Source organism: Dryobates pubescens, chromosome 1 (assembly GCF_014839835.1).
Source record: "Dryobates pubescens isolate bDryPub1 chromosome 1, bDryPub1.pri, whole genome shotgun sequence".
Lineage (NCBI taxonomy): Eukaryota > Metazoa > Chordata > Aves > Piciformes > Picidae > Dryobates > Dryobates pubescens.
In genome coordinates, this window is record NC_071612.1 from 60,191,973 (window position 1) to 60,214,740 (window position 22,768).

The following is a 22,768-nucleotide window of genomic DNA, read 5'->3' on the forward strand; positions in this document are numbered from 1 at the left end:
CAAGATCATTGTGTCCAACCCATCATCCAACACCACCCAATAAACTAGACCATGCAACCAAGCACCCCATCAAGTCTCCTCCTGAACACTTCCAATGATGGTGACTCCACCACCTCCCCAGGCAGCCCATTCCAATGGCCAATCACTCCCTCTGTTTAGAATTTCCTCCTAACCTCCAGCCTAAACCTCCCCAGGTCCAGCTTGAGACTGTGTCCTCTTGTTCTGGTGCTGGTTGCCTGGGAGAAGAGACCAACCCCCACCTGGTTACAACCTCCCTTCAGGTAGCTGGAGAGAGCAATAAGATCTTCCCTGAGCCTCCTCTTGTCCAGGCTAAGCAACCCCAGCTCCCTCAGCCTCTCCTCATAGGGCTGTGCTTCAGACCCCTCCCCAGCTTTGTTGCCCTTCTCTGGACACATTCCAGCAAGTCAACATCTTTCCTAAACTGAGGGGCCCAGAACTGGACACAGGACTCAAGGTGTGGTCTAACCAGTGCAGTGTACAGGGGCAGAATGACCTCCCTGCTCCTGCTGGCCACACTGTTCCTGATGCAGACCAGGATGCCATTGGCCCTCTTGGCTGCCTGGGCACACTGCAGGCTCATGTTCAGCCTACCATCAACCAGCACCCCCAGGTCCCTCTCTGCCTGGCTGCTCTCCAGCCACTCTGACCCCAGCCTGTAGCTCTGCATGGGGTTGCTGTGGCCAATGTGCAGAACCCGGCACTTGGATGTGTTCAATCTCATGCCGTTGGACTCTGCCCATCTGCCCAGCCTGTCAAGGTCCCTCTGCAAAGCCCCTCTACCCTCTAGAAGAAACCCCTCCAAAATTAGTGTTAGCTTTAGCCAATCACATTTACACTGCAGTAGCTTATGAGTGCAATTTTTTTAATTCTTTTTTTTTTTTTTCCCAATGGTTAAAATCATTCCATACTTCATAAAGAAAAAACCCTGAGCCATTGTGACAGCAGAGAAATAGTTTAACAGGTTTCCATCAGATCATATACATCTTGACGTTTTGTTATTGACATTTGCAATGCTTAATTTCCTCCAAGTGTGAATTAGCAATCAGTGGCATTAAAGAGAAGTTGTGGTGAATCTACAGTTTCTTTTTGTATTGCTGTCAACTGTGCAATCAACAGGCTGAACAGAGTTGGGGTTGTTCAGCCAGGAAAAGAGAAGGTTCCATGGAGACCTTAAAGCAACCTTCCAGGGTTTGAAAAGGGCTACAGGAAAGCTGGAGAAGGATTGTTTTCAAAAGCATAGAGCAACAGGATGAGGAGTAATGGCTTCAAACTGGGAGAAACTAAAATTAGAATAAGCATTAGGAAGAAATTCTTCCCCACAAAGGTGGTGAGGCACTGGAACAGGTTGCCTAGAGAAGTTATGGAGACTTCAGGCCTGGAAGTGTTCAAAGGCAGGCTGGATGGTGCTGTGAGCAAGCTGCTCAAGTAGGACGTGACCCTGTCCATGGCAGGGGGGTGGAAATAGATGGTCCCTTCCAACCCACACTATTGGATGATTCTATGATTTATTACCACTTACTAGTTCCAGCCATATTTACAAGAAAAATCAGTAGTTTATAAGGTTGGAAAAAAGCTACTGCTGTTTGCAGAGAAAGGTCTTGCATTGCCAAAATTAGATGTCGGCAATCACAAAATACCAACAAGTTGGCACATGTGATCATGGACAGCACAAACTCTGCACAAGGCTTACGTGAGTGCCTGAAGAGAATTCTGTCAGACATTTCCAGAGGAAACAGACTGGCAGAAGAATGCAAACATGGTTAACAATGAAATACTCTGGCAGACATTTAATGGGCTACACGATGAAGAGAGTACATTAAGAACTGGGGGGATGGAGCGTGCTCATACATAATACAGTAACTCAATTAACAGTCAAACATTCAGCAGTTCAGTGCCTGCAGAGGCAGACTTGCCTCAAGAAATTCATAGCACCTTCGGGTAAGACTACAATAGTATGTGTTTATTGAAATCTGCATCTGGTAGTAATTTGTCCAGCAGCAAACTCTTTTTTTCCCCCCTCTTTTTTCACTGGAATGATCTACAGGGGCCCATATACTCTGCAACTGGTCGCTTGTGCTAAGATGCATGCTGTATAATTTATGTTCTTAATTACAAACCAAAGTTTATCAGCATGTTTGTCTGCCTTGTGTAATTTCTTGTTCTTCACAAGAGAATAATAGAATGCATCTTGAACAGCCTATTCATTCTTCATGGTTAACAAAATATATTGGAATGGAAGAGATTTAATCCCTAAATTATTTTAGTGCTCCCTTTTGTACTGGAGATTTTTCCTTTAGAGAAAAAGTTAAAACATCTTCCTGGAAGAGAATGACCCTTGGAAAATGCAACTCTTGTTCTCACCACCTATCTAATCCCAAATTCCACAGGAAGGAAAACTGATTAGAGGAAGGGTGAGGAGAAAGTTAGCATCCCAGGAAGGGAAAGACAGGAAGCTGAAATCTCTGCACCAGGGGGACCCTAGTTTCATCTCCAGATATGTGCCTGCTCCCTCTCAGTATTTTAAAAGCATTAATGAATTTTAGTTTCTTGCTTACTGACTATCCTGTTTTCACTGGAATTCCAGTACAGGGACTGTGTTCTCAGGACAGTTTTCTGAGGTTACTTCAGGAACTATGACCACTGTTTCTCCTGTTACTACTCAAAATGATACAGTTGTTCTGTATTTCCTTACAGCAAGGCATCAAACATTTGGCAGGCAGAAACAAAGAGTTCAAATACAGAGTAATTTTTCAGAGCTCTTATCATTGTAAGGTGTGACACATCCATCTATATCATTTGGCTGGGTCTCAAATGTAAAGGAAACCTGGGAACCTTCTGGTAGGCCTTGTGCTACGAGAGACAGGGAGAGCTGTTTCATCATCTCTTTTTCCACAAAGGGTAAGTGCAAGAAGATTCAGGAGAACTTAATACTGGGCATAAAGAGGTTCATTGTTGAGCTGCCTTAACTTCCCCTATATTCCCCTTCACACAACTTGAATTTTAAGAAGCATGTGTCTCATCATTTTTTCATTTTCCAGGGCATAAACATGCCCTGTTTCAGTAACATCAGCATGTGGAACAGCAGACAAAGCTGAGAGCAGAGGGACACATTAAGACATTCTTTCTACAGGAACAAGACCATAATCACTTGACACTTCTCCTGTTTACCACATACCCATAGTTAGTGCTGTAGTTACAGAGAAGATCAAATCCTAATTACAGTTAAACAATTACTGTTCTTTTATGGCAGAACCACAAAATGATCTCTGATCAGTGCAAATCGCTAACATGTTAGACAGTTATTCCCCAAAAGCTTAATCCAGGGATTTTTGAACCTAATTGCCATGAGACAGAGTATTTTGACATGGTTTCAATTTTTATCTACAGGTTATTGTTACTCTCTTCACTGAACTACATGACATCAGTGGCACCTAATAGTGTCAAATCTTATCAGGCTTACAGTCAGGTCTTGCCTATCCACCTTGCAAAGCAGGCACTGACAAGAAACAGGGACTACCAGAATCTTGTGAGCAGGACACAAAAGCAGTAGGTACAGTGAGTTCTGTTCACTTCTAGCAGCTTTCTGCTGCCTAAACCCCTGGAACCAGGGCAATCTCAAATCTATCAAAATTACCAAATATTTTTATGGCATTCAAAAGAGAAATACATGGTCTCTTGAGTTACCATAAGAGGGATGTAAGGATTTGACAACAGCATCTATTGAAGGGCTGTCTGAACCAGCTAAAATATTCTCTTTTAGATGCAGAGGGATAACAAGGGCAGAGGATGGGGGGGGAAAAAAATTTTGTGGAGATTTAACCACAGCAAACCCAAGATCTGTAAAGTAATATTAAACGACTGAAGTTATCAGCAAAGTTATCAGGGGAAGGACTAAGAGACCATGTTTTGGTACAAGTTAGAGGAAATACATCACAGATATTTCTGAATTGCTTAAAGAGAAGCATAAAGATCATTCTTGGGATTGCTCAAGATGTAAAACCCAATATGAACTTTGCTGATGTAACAATTACCTCTCCCCGGTGAAATTCCAGCAGCAGAAATACCACAGATTCAGCAGAGCACCATGTGGAGGACAGATTGACTGACTCTATTTTAGGCATAGAACAGCAAAACACAGTAACCAGAATGCACTGGAAGTTTACACTTGTTCTCAAAACTACCACAACCAAGACTCATTTCTCATCTGGACTGTGGTGAACAGGCATTTTTGGGTAGGAAAAACTCACCATAATTTGACAATCTGGGAAACACTGCTCGATGAATAAAGAAAAATGAGGACACTAATTCACATCATGAGAACTCAAAAAGAAAAAAAAAAAACCAACAATGTACCTCCCCAAAGGAAACAGATTAATCTCTTAAACTCTTTAAGTAAGAGATTCCAGGGCAGGCCTGAATCTGTCAAAGTGAATTTCTCCTGAAATACACCAGATTCAAAACACAAAGGAAAATAAATAAAGCTCACAAAAAAGACTCTGATATTAATTTTTGATCTACCCATCAGTAGTTGTTTTTTTAGGAAATATTCATAACATCAAGTAAAATTCAATTCTGAACACTGCTTGGCTAACAGAAAGCCAGTTAAGTTACAGAATTTACTCTTGTAAGAGTGTTGAAACTGGGGGTTCTGTTTTATTCAGGGCTTTTGGGGCAATTCATATGTTATTGTTTCAGCAGCAAACAAATTGCATAACATAATGCACAACCAGAAACAAGCAAGGCTTTTTAACAGCAAAGGACACTGGAAATTCTGAATCATCTTCCAAATTTGGATAGGCACAAAGGTGACTTGAAATATCAGCTGCCTATTATACAACTAAACCCTGGTCCCCAGGAAATGGCTAAGCTCAGGCATCAACTTCAAATAAGTACAACATCAGCATGCAAAGGGGTTTGTATATTTTCTCCTGCTAAAACACTCCAGAGTATTTTACTAGCATTAAATTAACCCTACCCTTCTGAAGAGAGAGAGCTCTTAGCTGAATTGTTTGGGGTACAGCAAACCAGCAGAATGAGGAGATTTTACAAATACCAAATAGGGCTGAGCACAAGAATTTGTCACAAACTACAGATACTATGGATCACACTGTGAGAGACCAAAAACTTGAAGTACCAAAACTTAAGTAAAATAATAGACATCATGACCTGCTAGCACCCACACCTGACCTTTATAATCACCTTCAGTAATATTAACTCTGGCTTAGATTTGCTTTTTCTCCCCAAATTCTTTTATGATCCTCTTGGACTACAGGCATTCTACCACTTCCTGTGCTTGAATCAGTCATAAAATAAAAGGAAAAACTTATTTCCTTTATGCATTTTGTGATTTTCTTTACTTTCTTCCTTCACCAGGATGATAGTAAAGCTTCCTAAAGCATCCCAGCCATTTAGCAATTGAAATCCAAAGGAAGAAGGTATGCTTACACTTGGGGTTTGTTAAGAACACAGAGAAATTAAGTGTCTGTACTCCTGGAAACAGCTGAAAAAGCCTTGTGCAGAAATTCAGCTACACATACTAGAGTGAACTCATGCAGAAACTTCACTTGACCACTATTTTTGCTCCTTCTGTCAATGCCTTTCAATAGCTGCTCCCCTCCCAGTGGATTCAAGAGCACTTACACACATTGAAGTAAGGCTAAGGCTTAATTAGGCCCTGAAGAAGAGTGGCAGTTGTTCCTGAAGAGAAAGGGCAACAAGAAAGCAAGTAGCCTCAAAGAAGTTTCTTAGAAAAATCTTAGAAATGGGAATGGTTCTTCCACAACTGCTGAATAACCATGTCTAGGGGTTTCATTAATGTGTCACTTTTCACTCCCAGAAGTGTGCCACATCAGAAAAAACTGATCTTTAACACACAGTAGTCAAGTGTGGATCAGGGAAGCTGGGATTTTAGATTAGATTAAACACAAAGAGGCCTCCACCCCAGCAAAACCCCAGACAGTTTGCCCAGTAAGTTCTGTTGATGTGGCAAGCAAACCAGCTGCTTGTAGAGATGCATGGTGAGCCACAACCATCATTGGCAGCCCAGCCCTGAACAGGGAGGCATTCACTTGGTTGTTCTGCCTCCAAATCAACACCTCCAGTTTCTGATGAATAATTCAGGAGACACAGAGGCTTTCTCTATTTTAATACCAGCTATTAAACTTGACTACACACTGAACGAGTGTCAAATTAAAGAGTTTAGGTGAGGAGTATGGAGGCAAAATGATCTGGAAAATAGAAGTGCAGGTTTGACAGAAGCCTGGGCTGCTCCCAAAGCAAACTGGATCCAGTGGGAACAAGGTCTAAGTGCTGATGTGGGAGTTTCCCACAGCTTCTATTGGCCTTCAAAGCCATGCATGTCATCAGAGTTTCTCGCTGAAGCTGTACATAAATATCTAACCAGTATTAAAAACACAAAAAATATTCCACAGAACCTAAATTAAAGCCAGATGTGGGGAAAGCAGATGTTTGAACTTTACTGTCAGTCCAAGACAGGATACAAACACTTGCTAATTTTATTATTTACTGAGTAAATTGTCATGCTAAGGAAGCAATGGGGCACATTTCTCATAGAAGGCAATTTAGATTAAGCACTAGGAAGAAATTCTTCCCCAGGAGGGTAGTGAGATGCTGGAAAACGTTGTCCAGAGAAGATGTGGAGACTCCAAGCCTGGCAGTGGCACAGCCAGGTTGGATGGGGCCTTGAGCAACCCATTTGAGTGGAAGGTGTCCTCACCCATGGCAGGGGGCGATTTGAACTAGATGATCTTTAAGGTCCCTTCCAAGCCAAACCATTATATGACTCTATGATTTTCCTGCTACACCTCATGTTAAATAGGTTTTATAGTGACCAAAAATCCTGCAATTAGTAACGAATTTGAACCACCAACTACATCTGTGTGATAATTCATATATTGAATTATGATTCTATTCTTACCAATCATTTAAAAAGCATATCAAGATGCCATTAATACTTAGGTCAAGGGCATGGCAGTGGATGACATGTAACCTTGCAAGTCTATTTTCTTTAGAGTGGAGCAATAGCACTGGTCAAATTTTAATAAACAGGAGAAAAGAAAAATTTTCAGTTACTAGAAGCCATTTCTATGGTCTATGAACCCAACAATCATCTCCAAAATCTCTTTGAGGAGTTTGACTGTAGAATAGCAAGGAACTTCTCAACAGAATCACCAAATATTCCAGTTACTCTGAAATCGACCTACAGAGCACCAATCTTAAATCTAATGCCTCAATTTTAGAGAGCACATTCTGCCAACAACAGCTCAAAAGTAGCCAGGAACCCAAGAAACCATTTTGCACTCTTCAAACTCAGCAATGTAAGCTGCACCAGCTGCACTGCATGTGAAAAAATGACCTCAAATTAAACTGTTTCAGCAGAAAATACATTAAAAGCACTCTTTTGTGCACCTACAAACTGCCCCAGATTATATGCTGAGGGGGTAATGCAGAACAATAGAATCACCTCTAATTTTCAGTCAACAGTGGCAAAATGTACCAACAGAACAGCTTTGGTTTTCCTGAAGAAAGCAACCATGGTCCCAAATCTGCAAATTTTAAGCCTGTTAGATCTTACCACTCATAAACACAAACTTTATTGCAACTATTAAAGTAGCTCACCCTGATAAAATAGATGAGTTCCTACAAAAGCACAGCAATGCTTCAGGATATAATCAAGAAGTCACAGGGTTTATGACAGCTGGGCTAACCTGAAGGCATTAGCTTTGCAAATCTTCTGTGTGTCAGTTTTTGTACCTATGAGCAACGAGTTCACTGTGGAAACCTCAGTGGAACCCAAAGAGGTTTGAAAGCAGAGTCACTCCACTTGTTATACTGAACCTTGAGTTTACATGGCAGTGAACTCACACCAGACTCTACATTTTGTAAAGGGTATCCAAGACTTTATGAACACACACCTCTGCATGTTCTGAAGCTGCTATTAATTAATATCTGCAAAATATTACCTCACTAACTAGGACAACTGTAATTAGTTTTAGTGATGCCAATGGCAGCCTGTAAGTCAGGTATGGCAAAGAGAGCACAGAAACTCTTCCTCATTGACTAGAACCTTTTAAAAGTTGTTTTTTTTCCTTTCATGGATCCCTCTCATACATATTTTTCTTTTTCTAGGTATCACAAAGCTAATTCAAGAATGCATCAGGTCTTTCATGGCTTCATGTCTCCAGCATCTGCTCCAATGACTTTAAAAGGTTAAAACATGAAACTGAGAGCTAAATCATCATTATCCCCCCTAAAGCTTATTAAGCAACACTGTTGAGCCACTTCCAGGTGCAAAACAGCTCTACCATTTACACAGGCTACAGTAACTGAATAATCACTTCTCAAAGCCAACTTTAGAGACAACCATCTGACATGGCTGCAAAAAAATTGAACTGCAGATGTGGAACAGTTGTAGACATCTGCAGAGGGAGCAAGGAATGCCAACCATTATTAAAATACAACATTAAGACAGACACCTGTTTCTTTTTTTCTTCTACAAAATGAACTCAGTATCACAATTCTTAAGCACAGTTACCACCCATGAAAATAAAACATACCCCAATTTCATTCCACATTACAACTTCTGTCTCTAGACAAATAATCAACATTGCTTTCCCTCTGTTATAATCCAGCAAGCAGCATAGTAATTACATTTTAGATTGACCTAAAATGAGAATTGATTCCCTTACACTACGTAACACAAGTCACTTGTTTTCTTTAAAGGCAATACTTGAAAGCTCAGACATAAGAAGCCGTGATTAATTAAAGGGCAACCACCTAGGAGCTTGTGTAATTCCTCTGGTTCTTAGTGCATACTGGGCTCTGTGCAACCCTGTCTACCTGCTATCAGTGCCTGCATAGAGTACTAGAGATGCCTGCACACACTGCAGTGAAACACCCTACAAGACAGACAGGAACCCCATCAGAACTGTTAAGCAACAACTGTTCTCTAAAATACTTCTGTAATTTCATGAAAGGTGGCAACAATAAAAATGAATAATAGTGCCACACATTTCTAACTGTCACCATGCATCATCTAACCTTAAGAAAGGCCAATCTTTCACATCTAACAATATTTCTTACTCTGTAACATTAAGAGGATGCATCTTATCTCACTGGGTGGAATGTGCACGTGGCTTGTGTAAATCCCCCTGTAAATCAAAGGGCACTGCTCGATTCTGTCAGCGATTCATTTGCTATACAGCTGAACATGACACCAAGCTGCCTTTACTACCAGCCTGCTTATTATTCTTAACATCCAAACTCTATTTGCTTACCTCAGCAGCCTGTGTCTCCTGGTGTAATAACGTGAGGCCAGTCAAGTCTTCTAGGAAGGAATGTGAGGAATTAAAAACTTTAGCTAGGAAATTAAACCCCTCTCGTTCATACTGGTCAAGCACCTGTCAAATAAACAAAGAGAAAAGGATTTAAAATTAAATACACACAGTGTGATTCATCATCTTATTTTGCTCACAAAAGAAAAGCACAATCTTTCTGAGCACCCAGAAAATGACTGTATATTGTAAAGAGGTAAAGAAAGATTCCAGAGACAGCAATGATTATTTCTCGCAGCTCAGTTTCTAAAGTGAGGAAAGGTGGTGGAGAGGGAAAAATAGTGAGGATTAAGATTTTATAACCTTCAAAATGGTGAAACCTGGAAAAGAGAGTTGATATGGCAAGCAGCAAGTTATAAAAGGAGCATTTGAGTTACAGAACACACAGTGAAGGACTGTTCCAGTGTATCAACTAAGGGAAAGAACCACTCAAGAGTGACTGAAAAATTCTCCAACTCAGTTCCCAAATCCAACATCCTTCCAATCTCTGGAGAGTCACAGCTCTGAGACTCCTGTATCTTAAAGCACTGTTTTTCTACTCTGATTTTCCCAGTTCATCTTTTGTTTTGAGAAATTTATAGACTCCTATGAGAATTGAAGAAGGTTTCAGCCTATGCTCCTCACAAACCCCCGACCATGAAGAATTTTAGTTCATGCAGTTTTAGCTTAAATCACCATTTGGCAGGCTGATTTCCACAAGGTATGGTGGAGATTGAGGAAAGAAAAGTTGTGTCAAAGATAAACATGATCCTACAAGTGTTGTGAAAGCAGGTAGCCAAAAAAAAAAAAAACAAAAAAAAAGAAGAGAAAGAAGAAACTTATGATCAAGCAATTCCAATATCCACTGTTTTCCTGTTCTTGTTCTATCACTGATCATTTTAGGGGTCAACTACAAAGCTGGGGACGGAGCCTTTAACAGGGCCTGTTGTGACAAGGGACGATGGTTTTAAACTAGACTAGGTAGAAGACAATTTCTACACTGAGGGTGGTGAGACCCTGGCCCAGGTTCTCCATATGGGGAGATGCCTCGTATCTCTGGAGCCATTCCAGGTCAGGTTGTCCAGGGCTCTGAGCAGCCTGCTCTAGTTGCAGACTAGAGTCGCTGGTGACTACTGGGAAGGTGGATTAGATGAGCTTTAAAGGTCCCTTCCTACCGAAATCAGTCTGATCTTATGACTGTAGGTGGTTCTATCATGAAATAGTCTTATTCCAAGGTTTAAAAACAAAGAGAAAACCCTTGCTTCCCCTACTCCTAAAAAAGCTACTTGCCCTTCTTGTCTGGACAAGAGAGGGCAGAAAAAAGTGGGAATAGTTTCATTGTGAATTCATCTAGCTTAACCAAAATCATACCTTACTTTCAATAACCTTATTCTTTCCTAGTTTAACAACTCCTAAAGGTCTCAAAAAAACCTTACTTTGTGGGAACTTGCACAGCCCAGAACACATCCAGTGACTTTTACACCAAATCCTCCAGGCATTCAAGCATATTTAAAAGACTTTTATATTTAGCTGACACAACTGTTAAGTTTACTAATAAAAGCAGACTGGGATCTGCATGCAAAATGTCCATTTAGCAGCAAAATTACAGAATCACAGAATCAGCCAGGTTGGATAAGACCTCAGAGATCATCAAGTCCAACCTATTACCTAATACCTAACACCTCCTGATAACTAAACCATGGCCTCAAGTGCCACATCCAATCTCTTTTTGAAGACCTCCAGTGACGATGACTCCACCACCTCACTGGGCAGCACATTCCAATGGCAAATTACTATCTGTGAATAACTTTCTCCTCTCCTAGAGCCTAAACTTCCCCTGGCACAGCTAGAGACTGTGTCCTCTTGTTCTGTCACTGGTTGTCTGGGAGAAGAGACCAACCCCCACCTGTCTACAACCTCCTTTCAGGTAGTTGTAGAGAGCAATAAGGTCTCCCCTTATACTTTGGTTAAAAAAACCCAACCAAACAAAAAACCCACCACAACTCCCTCATACTTTGGTTAAAAAATAAAACAAAACAAAAATCACAGAGCTAAACCACATCTTTAAAGAGGAAGAAGACAGAAGTAGGTGATTATGAGAAGCATTTGCCACCTTCAGGACCAAACCTTACACCTCTAAAATAAATAAATATAGTGGGTTGAAGTTTCCCATTACATTAACTAAGCATGACTAACTCAGTTAGTCTGCACTTGGTGTTTTCCTACTCAGTCTGGAGAGTGTTCTTCATAATTCAAAGATTTCTTCTGCCACATTTGGGGTTACATCTTAGCACTATAAAAATAATCAGAAATTGTACAAGAAAATGGAAAGAAAGAAAAAAAAAAAAGGAGATTTTTTTTTTTTTTAAGGCTTAAGAACATTTCTTCAGTGTTTTCTTGTCATTTTTTATTCCTGAAATAAAGAAACCAGGACAAACTCATCTGTTAACAATACAGTCCAGAGAACTGGAAACTCCAGCATTCTCTCTCACTCACTCCTCAGTAAGGCTTCATCTGGAGTCCTGTGTCCAATTCTGGACTCCCCAGTTCAAGAGAGACAAGAAACTACTAGAGAGAGTCCAACAGCAACTATGAGGATAATAAAAGGAAGAGAGTATCTCTCTTATGGGGATACTCAAATACTACAGCACAGTAAAGATATACAAGGAAAACAACAAGAAGGTATTTTGATCCCTTCCCAGAGCTGAAGACAGCTAAAACATGTATAATACCTTAGGATATACAGCAGAAAAGCAAGGGCAACTTTACTAGAGAATTCCATCAAATAGCCTTTACATTTGGATGCTTTGTTGCTCAGCTATGTATGCCTTGATCCTCAGTGCCTAAGAGCTGTGACTCAAGCCTAAAATAAAAATTTCCAGTGCAAATTACCTCACTCAGTAAGCACATTCATAGAATCACAGAATCATTTTGGTTGGAAAAGGCCCTTAAGAGCATTGAGTCCAACCATTCTCTAACTCTACCAAGTCTGCTGCTAAAACATGTCCCTCAGCACCACATCTTTTTAACGCCTCCAGGAATGGGAATTCAAACACCTCTCCTGGAAGCCTGTGCCAGTGTTAGGTCAGTGTGCCCAAGAGCTCTATATAGACTACCCTGGTTTTCTTCAGGGAGGTACTAAACCTTCCTGTATGTCCTGCCATGGCTATGAGTTCCTACATGCTCACACGAAGCAGGCGGCATTAGTTTGGGATGAGTCACCCAGAAGAGGTTTTTCCGAGTCCAAGTGTCCTTTGTATTACAATTAGCACTGCAGAGACTTGAACATCATCCATTATGTATCTTTTAAAATATTAGTAAAACATTAGTAGTAATGAAATAAGATAACACAACCATGACTTGGAGAAATATTAGTTTTGGATCTAGTGAACTGCAGCTTTTTTGTTTCATAAAGCTGGGTAGAAAAGTCAATTCAATTGAAAAAGACCTTTAAGATCGAGTCCAGCCATTAATTGACCAAATAAATTGACTATTAATATGACCAAATCTGCTATTGTTATGGAAAGATGTTAAAGTTTATTTTCCCCTTGCAGAAACGCCATCATGTCACACTGTGAGAGTTTCCATGGCACTATACCAGCCAATTCAGACTAGGACAACTAATCTGACAATAGACACAGGATCTACAAACATAAATCACAACAATACAGAATATTTTTCTTCTATTAGCACCTGCAGAAGCCTGGAAAACTTTACCACCAGCAAGTAGACTTTTGGATAATCACTTGCTTTTCAGAATGGGGACAGACTGCCCGGATAGAAGAAGCTTCTAACTATCTTTAGAACCGAAATTCCAGCAACATAGCCCAGGAAACAACATATCAGAGAGCAACAGTCAGTTTGCTACCTGAGCTGTGGCAGTACCATTAAAGGCAGCGTACACTGCCATGAAATCTTTTTAAATAAGAAGCAATTTCATCACAGACTCATAGAATTGTTTCAGATGGAAAAGATTATTGAGTCTGACCATCAACCTAACAGCATCATGGCCATTAAACCAGGTCCCAAAGTGCCATGTCCACAGATTTCTTGACTGCCTCCAGGGATGGTGATTCCACAATCTCCTCCCTGGGCAGCCTCTTCCAACACCTGACCACTCTTGCAGCAAAGAAATTGTTCCTGATATCCTACCTAAACCTCCTCTCACACAATTTCATTTGCTCTCATTCTGTCACTCGATACTAGGGAGAAGAGACCAACACCCACCTCACCGCAACCTCCTTTCAGGTAGTTTTGCCGCTTTCACGGACTTTGATTTCCCAATTCAGCTAATTAAAGCTTTGCAATAAGCAATACACAGAAGGGATAAACACCATTAATTCCCCACATCTAATCTTTACACACACATTCAATAACAGCTGTCCTCTGATAAATGTAACGTGACATGCATTTGTCCAGTAGCCACTGAACCTACCTCTGAAAGAATGACGCAAAGGAAAACTCATCTTAAGCTCCTCCGCCAGGAGACCACACAAGACTGCTCTGTAGGTGATCAGGAATACAGCCAGGCCAGACATCAGATAGGCACAAAATTATTCTAAGAAAGAAGTTTCCAGGTTCAAGAAGTTCTCAATCTGTTGCTGCATGGAAAGGAAATTTTCTCCTATTTAATCATGTCCAGCAGAGTCTAAAGGCCCCATGGCTGGCACGAGTTTGCTCTTTGAATTCTCAACAAGTCTCTTTGCTGCCAACACTGTACTTGGTACCAATGTGATCACTCTGAATAACAGCTTTACAGGGGAGAAATACTAGAGGGATGTTACAATTTCTGTTACTATTGATTGCAAATTAGTTACCATCTGACTGCAGATGTTAAAATACCCCTCATGATTTTCTTCCTGGGAATAAACATGTCACTATCCAGTCTCTCAGTGACATGTGACTACACAGTAATTAATTTTCTCAAGCAGAGCAGTATGTGAAGCAGCCACAAAAAAGAATTAGAAGGATGTCATTCTTCTGCTTGGCAAGGCAAGCTGGAGCAATGCAGATTTGTTAAGAAAAATCTCTTTTTCTCACCTGCAGCTCACTTTTCAGAGCTGAAGAGGACAATCAGAAAGCGGCATGCCTCTGTTAGCAGTTCTGTCAGGAGAATCCACATGTTAAAGCCACACTCTTTCCTGCCACATGTAAATCTCCTCTCAGGTGAATGCTTTAACCTCGGTTCCAGCCTCCATTTTACAGAGCCAGAGCCACAATTGGCTTTTCACATGGTGGCATTTTAATAGAACAAATGAATCCGTGGCCGCACGTCATCACAACAGGGACACATTAATGTGCTGCTAAAGCCTTTAGTGTAAATGATACACAGTGTAAATGATACACAGTAACCCATTTTATTAGCAATCTTTTTATTCTTGTCTGTTTACTGAAGGAAAAACATCCCAATCTCCTGGTAGGAGGGGGGGAAAAAAAAAAGAGGCTTAGAGTAAAAGAACTTGTTTTGAAATGAGAAACAGATGTGCAGCCTTGGTGTTATATACTACTTAAGAGCATTTCTCACAAAGAAGTCTCAATTGCTGGGTAGGAAGACATTCAGAAAGAGAAACTGACTCCAGGATTGCATAAAAATTAATATCTGGTAAAGTAAAAATACAAACCCCAAGCTCCTAATCCCAAGAACCTGCCCACTGGTGTGAAATTGGCTCGTGTTTTATGCCTCTTTTCTGTCATCTATTTTTACAACTTTTTAGCAGCATTTACATTTGGTTTGGCTTTTTAATTTATTTTTGTTGTTGTTGTTGTTCTCAAAGTAGTTAGCATCTGCAAGAGCTTGTTTACTTTCCAAGGGAAATAAAACAGGAAATTAATGCTACCAGATTTGCTGCTTACCCTAAAGAAGATATATGAGTAACCTAGCTCCAAAACAATGTGGGTGCTGTGTTTTACACTCTTCCTGGCTTTCAACACTTTCCACTCAAAAACCCAGCACACTTCCCCTCTCTGCTCTGCCTTCTCCCAGAGGAGACAGATACTTCACTAAACATTTCAGAGTCAGGGGGGGAAACCACCACCAAACAAAAAACCCAACAACCAAACAAAAACACCCTAACAATACAAACAGAAAACCCAACAAAATTCAATATTCCACTTAGAAACTCTGCTTGCCCAGATATATTTTTGCACACTGCTCAGTGTCCAGTTGTCCCAGGCAATGCAGAGTGAATAGAAAATCACTAGGAGTGTTAGCATGGTGAAAAAAAGCTGATTTTCAACAGCTGCTTGTAAAGCAAGGAAGACATGTAAAAGTTTTGCCAGTTAAGCTCTTCCTATCCACTACTAGAACAGGAATCATAAAATCATAGAATTGTTTCTGGAAAAGACCCCTGAGATCACTGAGTTCAACCATCATCTAACAGCACCATAGCCATTAAACCAGGTCCCAAAGCACCATATGTGTGTTTCTTGAACACCTCCAGGGACGGTGACTCCACCACCTCTCTGGGCAGTCTGCTCCAATGCCTGACCACTCCTGCCACTAAAACCTTTCCTAACCTCCCTGCCACAATTTCAGGCCATTTCTTCTCATTCTGTCACCTGATACTAGGAAGAAGAGACCAACCTCCATCTCACTCCAACCTCTTTTCAGGAAGTTTAGTGAAAGGCTGCAAGTATCCTCCTATGTGAGAAAAGAATGAAGCACAAAAGCCATTGGGATCTTGGCTCTCAGCAGTTGCACAGGCAGCACTAATGTTCAGATTTTTAGCACAAGACCCCTAATCACAGAATTGCCTAGATGGAGAAGACCTTAGAGATCATGGAGTCACATCATTAATAATTCTGGTTTCCTTAAAAAAAATCCTCAGCCCATAGACTCTTGTCTCTTAACAAAGTTCTCTACTTTTATTGCCAATTGGTTCTAAAAGGTTGTAAAGAAAAACCTAATAAGGTGATCTTCCAATACACCTGTGAAGAAGAATGCTACAAGCCTGGACTTTTCTGGAGGTCACATTTTCAGGGACTCAGATTACAGCATTGGAAGAGCAAAGTCTGACAACATTCCATGAGCACAAAGATGACTCTTAAGGCATTCCAGCTTTAAATGATACCTCAAGTCTTCTCTCTAATGCCTGTACGAATGGTCATGCATGCTTCTGTGTTCACATATGACTTAAGTACATCAGCTCTTAAGCTTTAGGAACTACAGCACACAACAAAGTGCTGTGTTCTAGGTGCACACTGAAGGCTATTCTGAAATCACTGGAAGGTTATAAAGCACAAGTGGCATCATTTTTGGCTCACCTTCAAACAATTAAAACACCTTCTGCATACCTATTTTCCCCTTACCTTCCTGTAAGAGGTATTAAATTGAAAGCAAATCAGTATAAAACCTTAAATGAATTTTCAACATATTCTACTTGGATTAGTTAAGAGAGAATCTTGGTTTGATTTAGAGGAGGAATGTAGTGACACAAGTGTGTTTTGTCTGTTGTTATGACTTACCCTGTTTCTTAACTGCAATGGGTAGGAAACGAAGCAAATAGCTTACCAAAGAACAGACCCTGCAAGGGCTCAACCAGCTTTTTAAGCTTAGGACTTTTATGCTCCTTCTTTTATTAAAAATAAAAAATGAAAAGAAGAAAGTAGGGGTCTTAGCAATGTAAGAGGTGCCTTCAGAACTCCTCTGAAATAACCTTGATGTATTTACAAGCAGTAATTTCCCCTGAATTAATCCAAACTCCAAAAATCTATCTGAACGGACGGACTAACAATACAGACAAATCTGGGAGCTTTAGCTCTCTCAAATATTTCCCACAAATTATCTTAAACCTGATGGGATCTTCAGATCACAGGCTTTCTAAGGACTTTCTACTGGTCAGCAGGTACATGAAAGCCATTCCCTGAAAGCATTAGTAAATAGAAATAAGAAGAAAGGAAAAACGAGAAGGGGGGAGGAGAAGAAAATAAACATCTCCATTTTAGAGACTGAGAATAAAGGAACAAAGGAGTTTTCAAGTAGACAACATCATTAGATCATCTGTCCTGACCTCTTAATACATGGTATGTCCTTCAGTCACCTAACAGCCATCTCTTGCTCACTCCACATTTTACACTGGACAGATATTTACAACTTTCTTTATCCCCATTCTGCTTCCTGTCCAAAATTTACGCTGATTAGCTCATCAGCACTTACAACATTTTTGGCTCCAGTTCATACTGGCATTAGTCACTACCTACTGTACAGCAGCTGCAGAAAGCCCTTCTTTCTCCCAGTCACATCTGAGGTTACTGACAATTTCTGGCTGGATAATCTGTTTGTTACCCATATCTAAGGGCAGCCACCTATAGCACACTGCTTTTCCCTTGCAGAAACAGTCCAGAAGCAGGATCTGTTTTCCACAGACAGTCACTAATGCTGAGAGTGAAGCAAGGTCACATCCCCAGACACCTATGCAAACCATTTTTCTCACAGAAAAGTGACTGTCTCAACCTAAATATTATTTTGGCTGTGTATACAATTTGGTTCTATAAAGACTGGAGTGGCTCATCTTTGATAGATTGGTTTAAGCAATCAATACAAAGTCATTTATGCCATCTAGCTTTGCCCTGCCATCAGCAGTTCAACACTAAGGCATGAGTCAAACACCATGCACCCCAAACTACTGCTTCCTTAAGCAGAAACTGCAGCTGCTCAGCAGTTGCTAAATCCAGATCACTAGCTTAAAAATCTGTATTTTGTAGGCTGTTTCACAGAAGAGAATGTACAACAATAGCTATGCAAGATAGTACTGGAAGAATATCAGCATTTTTACCATGTTTATTTACTGGATTTTATCAGATTCAGTTACTTGATTGTCTTTTTAAATTCAATTCCCTTCACTTTTTGCCATTTCCAAAGAAAATGGAAGCAGTTCTGCAAAGACACAGATTGACACAACCCTGTGAAAATGTGGAAATAATTAAGGTTAGACTACTCAAAAATGCCTACATGGTTATGTGCATCTCTCCTCTCTGTACAGACACCTCCCAACTTTCTCCAGTGCACAGAACTGAACACACCACTGCTTCCACATGTTCTTCTCCGTTTACAATACTGGGCAATGCCTAAAGTTAATGGTGCTTTTAGAATTTCTGGGGTTTTGATCACATCTGCACTCCAAGAGAATAAAATTCCATCATAATGATCACATCACCACAGTCATCATAGCCTGTGATGTGGCATTCTTAGCACACAATTAGCATCACAGAATCACCAAGGTTGGAAGAGACCTCAAAGATCATCAAGTCCAACCTGTCACCACAGACCTCATGACTAAACCATGGCAACAAGTGCCACATCCAATCTCCTCTTGAACACCTCCAGGGATGGTGACTCCACCACATCCCTGGGCAGCACATTCCAACGGCCAACAGCTCTCTCAGTGAAGAACTTTCTCCTCACCTCCAGCTTAAGCTTCCCCTGGTGCAGCTTGAGACTCTGTCCTCTTGTTCCGGTGCTGGTTGCCTGGGAGAAGAGACCAACCCCCTCCTGGCTACAATCTCCCTTCAGGTAGTTGTAGACAGCAATAAGGTCTCCCCTGAGCCTCCTCTTCTCCAGGCTAAACAATCCCAGCTCCCTCAGCCTCTCCTCGTAGGGCTTGTGCTCAAGGCCTCTCCCCAGCCTCGCTACCCTTCTCTGGACACATTCAAGTGTCTCGATGTCCTTCTTAAACTGAGGCGCCCAGAACTGGACACAGGACTCAAGGTGTGGCCTAACCAGTGCTAAGTACAGGGGCACAATGACTTCCTTCCAATTTGGGATAATCTACATTGTCTTTTATTGACTTCATAATAAAAATTTAGTACTTTTGGAACAGTAAGACCAATCAGACCTCTATCAGGCAACCTGCAGTAAAACCATCCTGAAAATATGTATTATTTCAATTATCTCACTCAATTTAAAATGTCTATCCAGAGGGATAAAGACTATCTCAGATTTAAGGAGTTCTGGGACAAAATAATCTTGCTTGCAGATCTCCAAAGTTAAAATATCATTTTTTTTCCAAAGAAGAGAACCAAAAGTGACACATTTCTGTAAGTCAGTTATCATAAAGCAAACTTTGATACCACCTTAAGAGCAAAATATTACATTTAGCTCAGCATGCTGAAAATACACCTAGGTATGTTAATGATGCTCTCCTTAAGTCTGAATGAAATCTGTCCAATATTAACACAGAGGCTGCACTATACATAGAAGTGCCAAATGTTAACATATGTAAATTCAGGAAATAAGGAATGTTATAAATGGACTCAGTTACACGGACATAATGTTACAGCCCAGCTACAGAAATAACTCTTTTCAAACATTCTTTTCAATTTTTGCAATGTTCATTCCTGCAGGACAAACATATCTCCCCATTTCCACCCTCATTTCTGCAAGCTATGCAAGAGTTAGTTTTTCTTTAGTACAAGACCAAGGCTTTCTTTCCCCCATGACTTCTACATCTCTATTTAACATCAACACAATACTTGAACTGAGAAATGTGTAATACAAAGACATTAAAAGTGGTTTCATTGACAGACTGTGCAATATGCTGTTACTGGGAGAAAGCAAACGTGCAAGTCTTGTCTGAATGCAGCTAGGGCAAGCACAAAGGGTCCTGCTGGAATCAAAATGATCTCAACTGAAAATAATCAGGAAGTTACTGAATAGAGCAGGTTACTGTCAGAACCTATCAGAACCATTTAAAGTCAAAATGCACACAAAGCAGGGAGCAGATGAGAACAATAAAAGCATTGTTATGACTACATGATGATAGATTTCCAAACTGAAAGTGTCATAAATATCTTACACAAGGCAGGCACTTAGCAAATGTCACAGCAAAAGTGTTTAATGTATTCCTGAGATGTTAAAAAGAGAAAACATCTGCATGAGTAGGGAAATACCTTGACCCAAACCAGAAATTGTAACTGCGTGCCTAGAATATCACATCTGACCCTAGTGTCTACCTCTTCATGAAACTGAAAACCATTTCAAAGCTAAGTCAGTAAAATTACTCAGTGGATAAAAAGCAATGACTTAAGCAGATCAGTTTTTCAGCATAATGAATAGAAAGTTGAGAGAGAACTTCAAATGTGCCTTTTTGTTGGGTTTTCATTACTTGATAGTGGATAATCATAGATTCATTTAGGCTGGAAAAGGCCTTTAAGATCATCAGGTCCAAAATACCAGGTACACATCAGAACAATTTTAGTAGGGAAAGGAGAGAAAAGAAAATAAGCTAGCACTATAGCACATGGATGATAAATATGATCTCTGGAGCAGGCAAGAGCTATGAGCTATACATAAAAACAGAGGGGCCATCTGTATACCCAAAGTTGGTTAGTGGTTTTGCTCCCAACAGGGTAAACAGGGAGCTTAATTCACACTTCAAGTATTAAGTGTAACATTCTTGCTCCCTAAGTAAAGCAGTCACTATGAATAAGTATCTATACTAAAGAACTTTGGACTCTAAGTTTGACATGGAAGAGGAAGTGCATCAGAGAAGCTTCCACTGCCCCTCAGCTGGTAATGCAGTGCTGCTAGCTCTGAGAGAGGATACTTTCCATTCCAGCACATGCTTGTGCAGAACCAGAATAAGATGGGGGCAGGGGAAGGGGGAGGAAATCAAAGAAGGAAAATTTGGCCCAAAATAAAAATAGATTGTTTTCCTGTGGTGACCATCCCAAAATTCCTGAACAATTGCCTGCGGGAAGCTTCTCTGGCATGCAGCCTGGTTAGGACAATTCTGGGTAAGGAAGAGCTGCTTGGACGTCTGGGCTCTTCAGCTTCGACAACAGAGAAATGAAGTCATGACTGAGTCAAAATGAAATGGAATCTCATCTCCAAAGTCATCCAGCTGTAGTGGATGATGGTTTCAAAAAGTACTGCAATTTTTTACAAATTCCTACTTCATCAGCTCCATGTGACAGAGTGACAAAAGCTGAATAAAAGAGAATGCTGACAAAAGAAAGAAGAAAATTAATGAAGCTACCAAGAAATTCAGTTAGAATGGAAAAGCCACTCTTCTCCTGTGCTAAAAGTTTGAATCTACAGTAAATCTGACAGAGATCAGGATGAAGTTTTGCTAAATTGCTGCATAAAAGCCCCTAATGCTCCAAGAAGCAACATACATATTACAATTAGGTTGTAATTGGATTTGTCATTTCAAAGTATTAGCATCAGATTTCCAGATAACACAGGGTGACAGACTCTTATGGTAATAAACAGAAAGTTAGCAAAGTAAACAAAGGCTGTGTTTCTACTGTAAGGAAATACATGTGCCAATGAAGCAACCTTTTCAGCACAGAAGTAATTTAATACCCAAACCACATGAAAAGTGATCTCACTGGGAATAGCACAGCTGCTAAAATCCAAGTCAGTTTTTATTAAATCATCAAGCCTGTTTATGTAAAACAGGGCTCTCCTAAAATGGCCTCCAAGAGGAAATGATGTGCTAACAAACCAGTTGATACCTGCATTTCATTTATCTGCACTGATGTATGTATATTGTTTTTATCTATCAGTATGTCCTGGATGGGGGAAATCAAAAAAGAAAAAAAAGCAAAAGGCTTATTTTAACAGTTGAACTTCTCAGGGTCCATCATCAAAAGTTTTTAGCTACTGCTGAGCTTTCAGCTACTCAAGAGGGTAGATAAATGTTTCTAAATATAACAGCAGGTTTAAGCTTAGTGCCTCAACTTTTGAGGAGAAAATGGACATTAATAGTCCTTCAAAACTTGCTAAATTACCCAGACAGCCTAGAAAAATAAAAGGAATACTGAAGAAGAAGAAATTGTGCAAGTCCTCAATAACGTAAGAGCCCCTCCAGAGTTTTTGATAGATCTTTGAAAGATGGACAAGTGCAGCGATAAGCAAGGAAGGAACTTCTTGCAGCAAGTATCAAGAAAGGGAACTAAGCTAATGGCACTCCCAAACAGCCTAAATCATGAGTCAAAGCCCCTGCATCTTCACATCGAGATATCCCAAATCTGAGCTTTTCAAACTTGAACTACATGGCCATAGAAAACTTTCATAAAAGAAATCCAAACTTTTCAAGGCTGCAGCACAGGAAAACTATCCAAGCCTGAAGAGGAGGCCTCACACAGACACATTCGTGTGTTGCCTCAGTGTTCTGGAAAGACACAGATCAGATGCAAGCAACAGCTGTAAATCTATTAGGTGACTCGGGACTGTCAATGCCAGCACCAAAATGAAACAGAATTTCCAATAAAGAAAAGTTATGGAAGCAGTAATTTTGTCTTTGTGTTTCTTTATGTGTTCTAATTTAGTATAATAAACCAGAATTTAGACAACTTTGCATGTTTGTAATGATATTAAGTTCAAGAAAGTTGAAAAGATGTATTTAATCATCAGACGCCAGAAATAATGACTTAACTAGAAGCAATACCAATTTTATTCATTCCTACAAAGC

General features: G+C 40.3%; 1 protein-coding gene across 1 annotated transcript in view; it reads right to left on the reverse strand.

The window, feature by feature from the left end:
- Nucleotides 1-22,768, reverse strand: part of ATG7 (autophagy related 7) — a 109,034-nt gene that overhangs the window by 58,817 nt on the left and 27,449 nt on the right. The window contains exon 18 of the mRNA XM_054166671.1: nt 9,318-9,440. Coding sequence (XP_054022646.1) covers nt 9,318-9,440 — 123 coding nt within the window. The remainder of the gene's footprint in view (nt 1-9,317; nt 9,441-22,768) is intronic.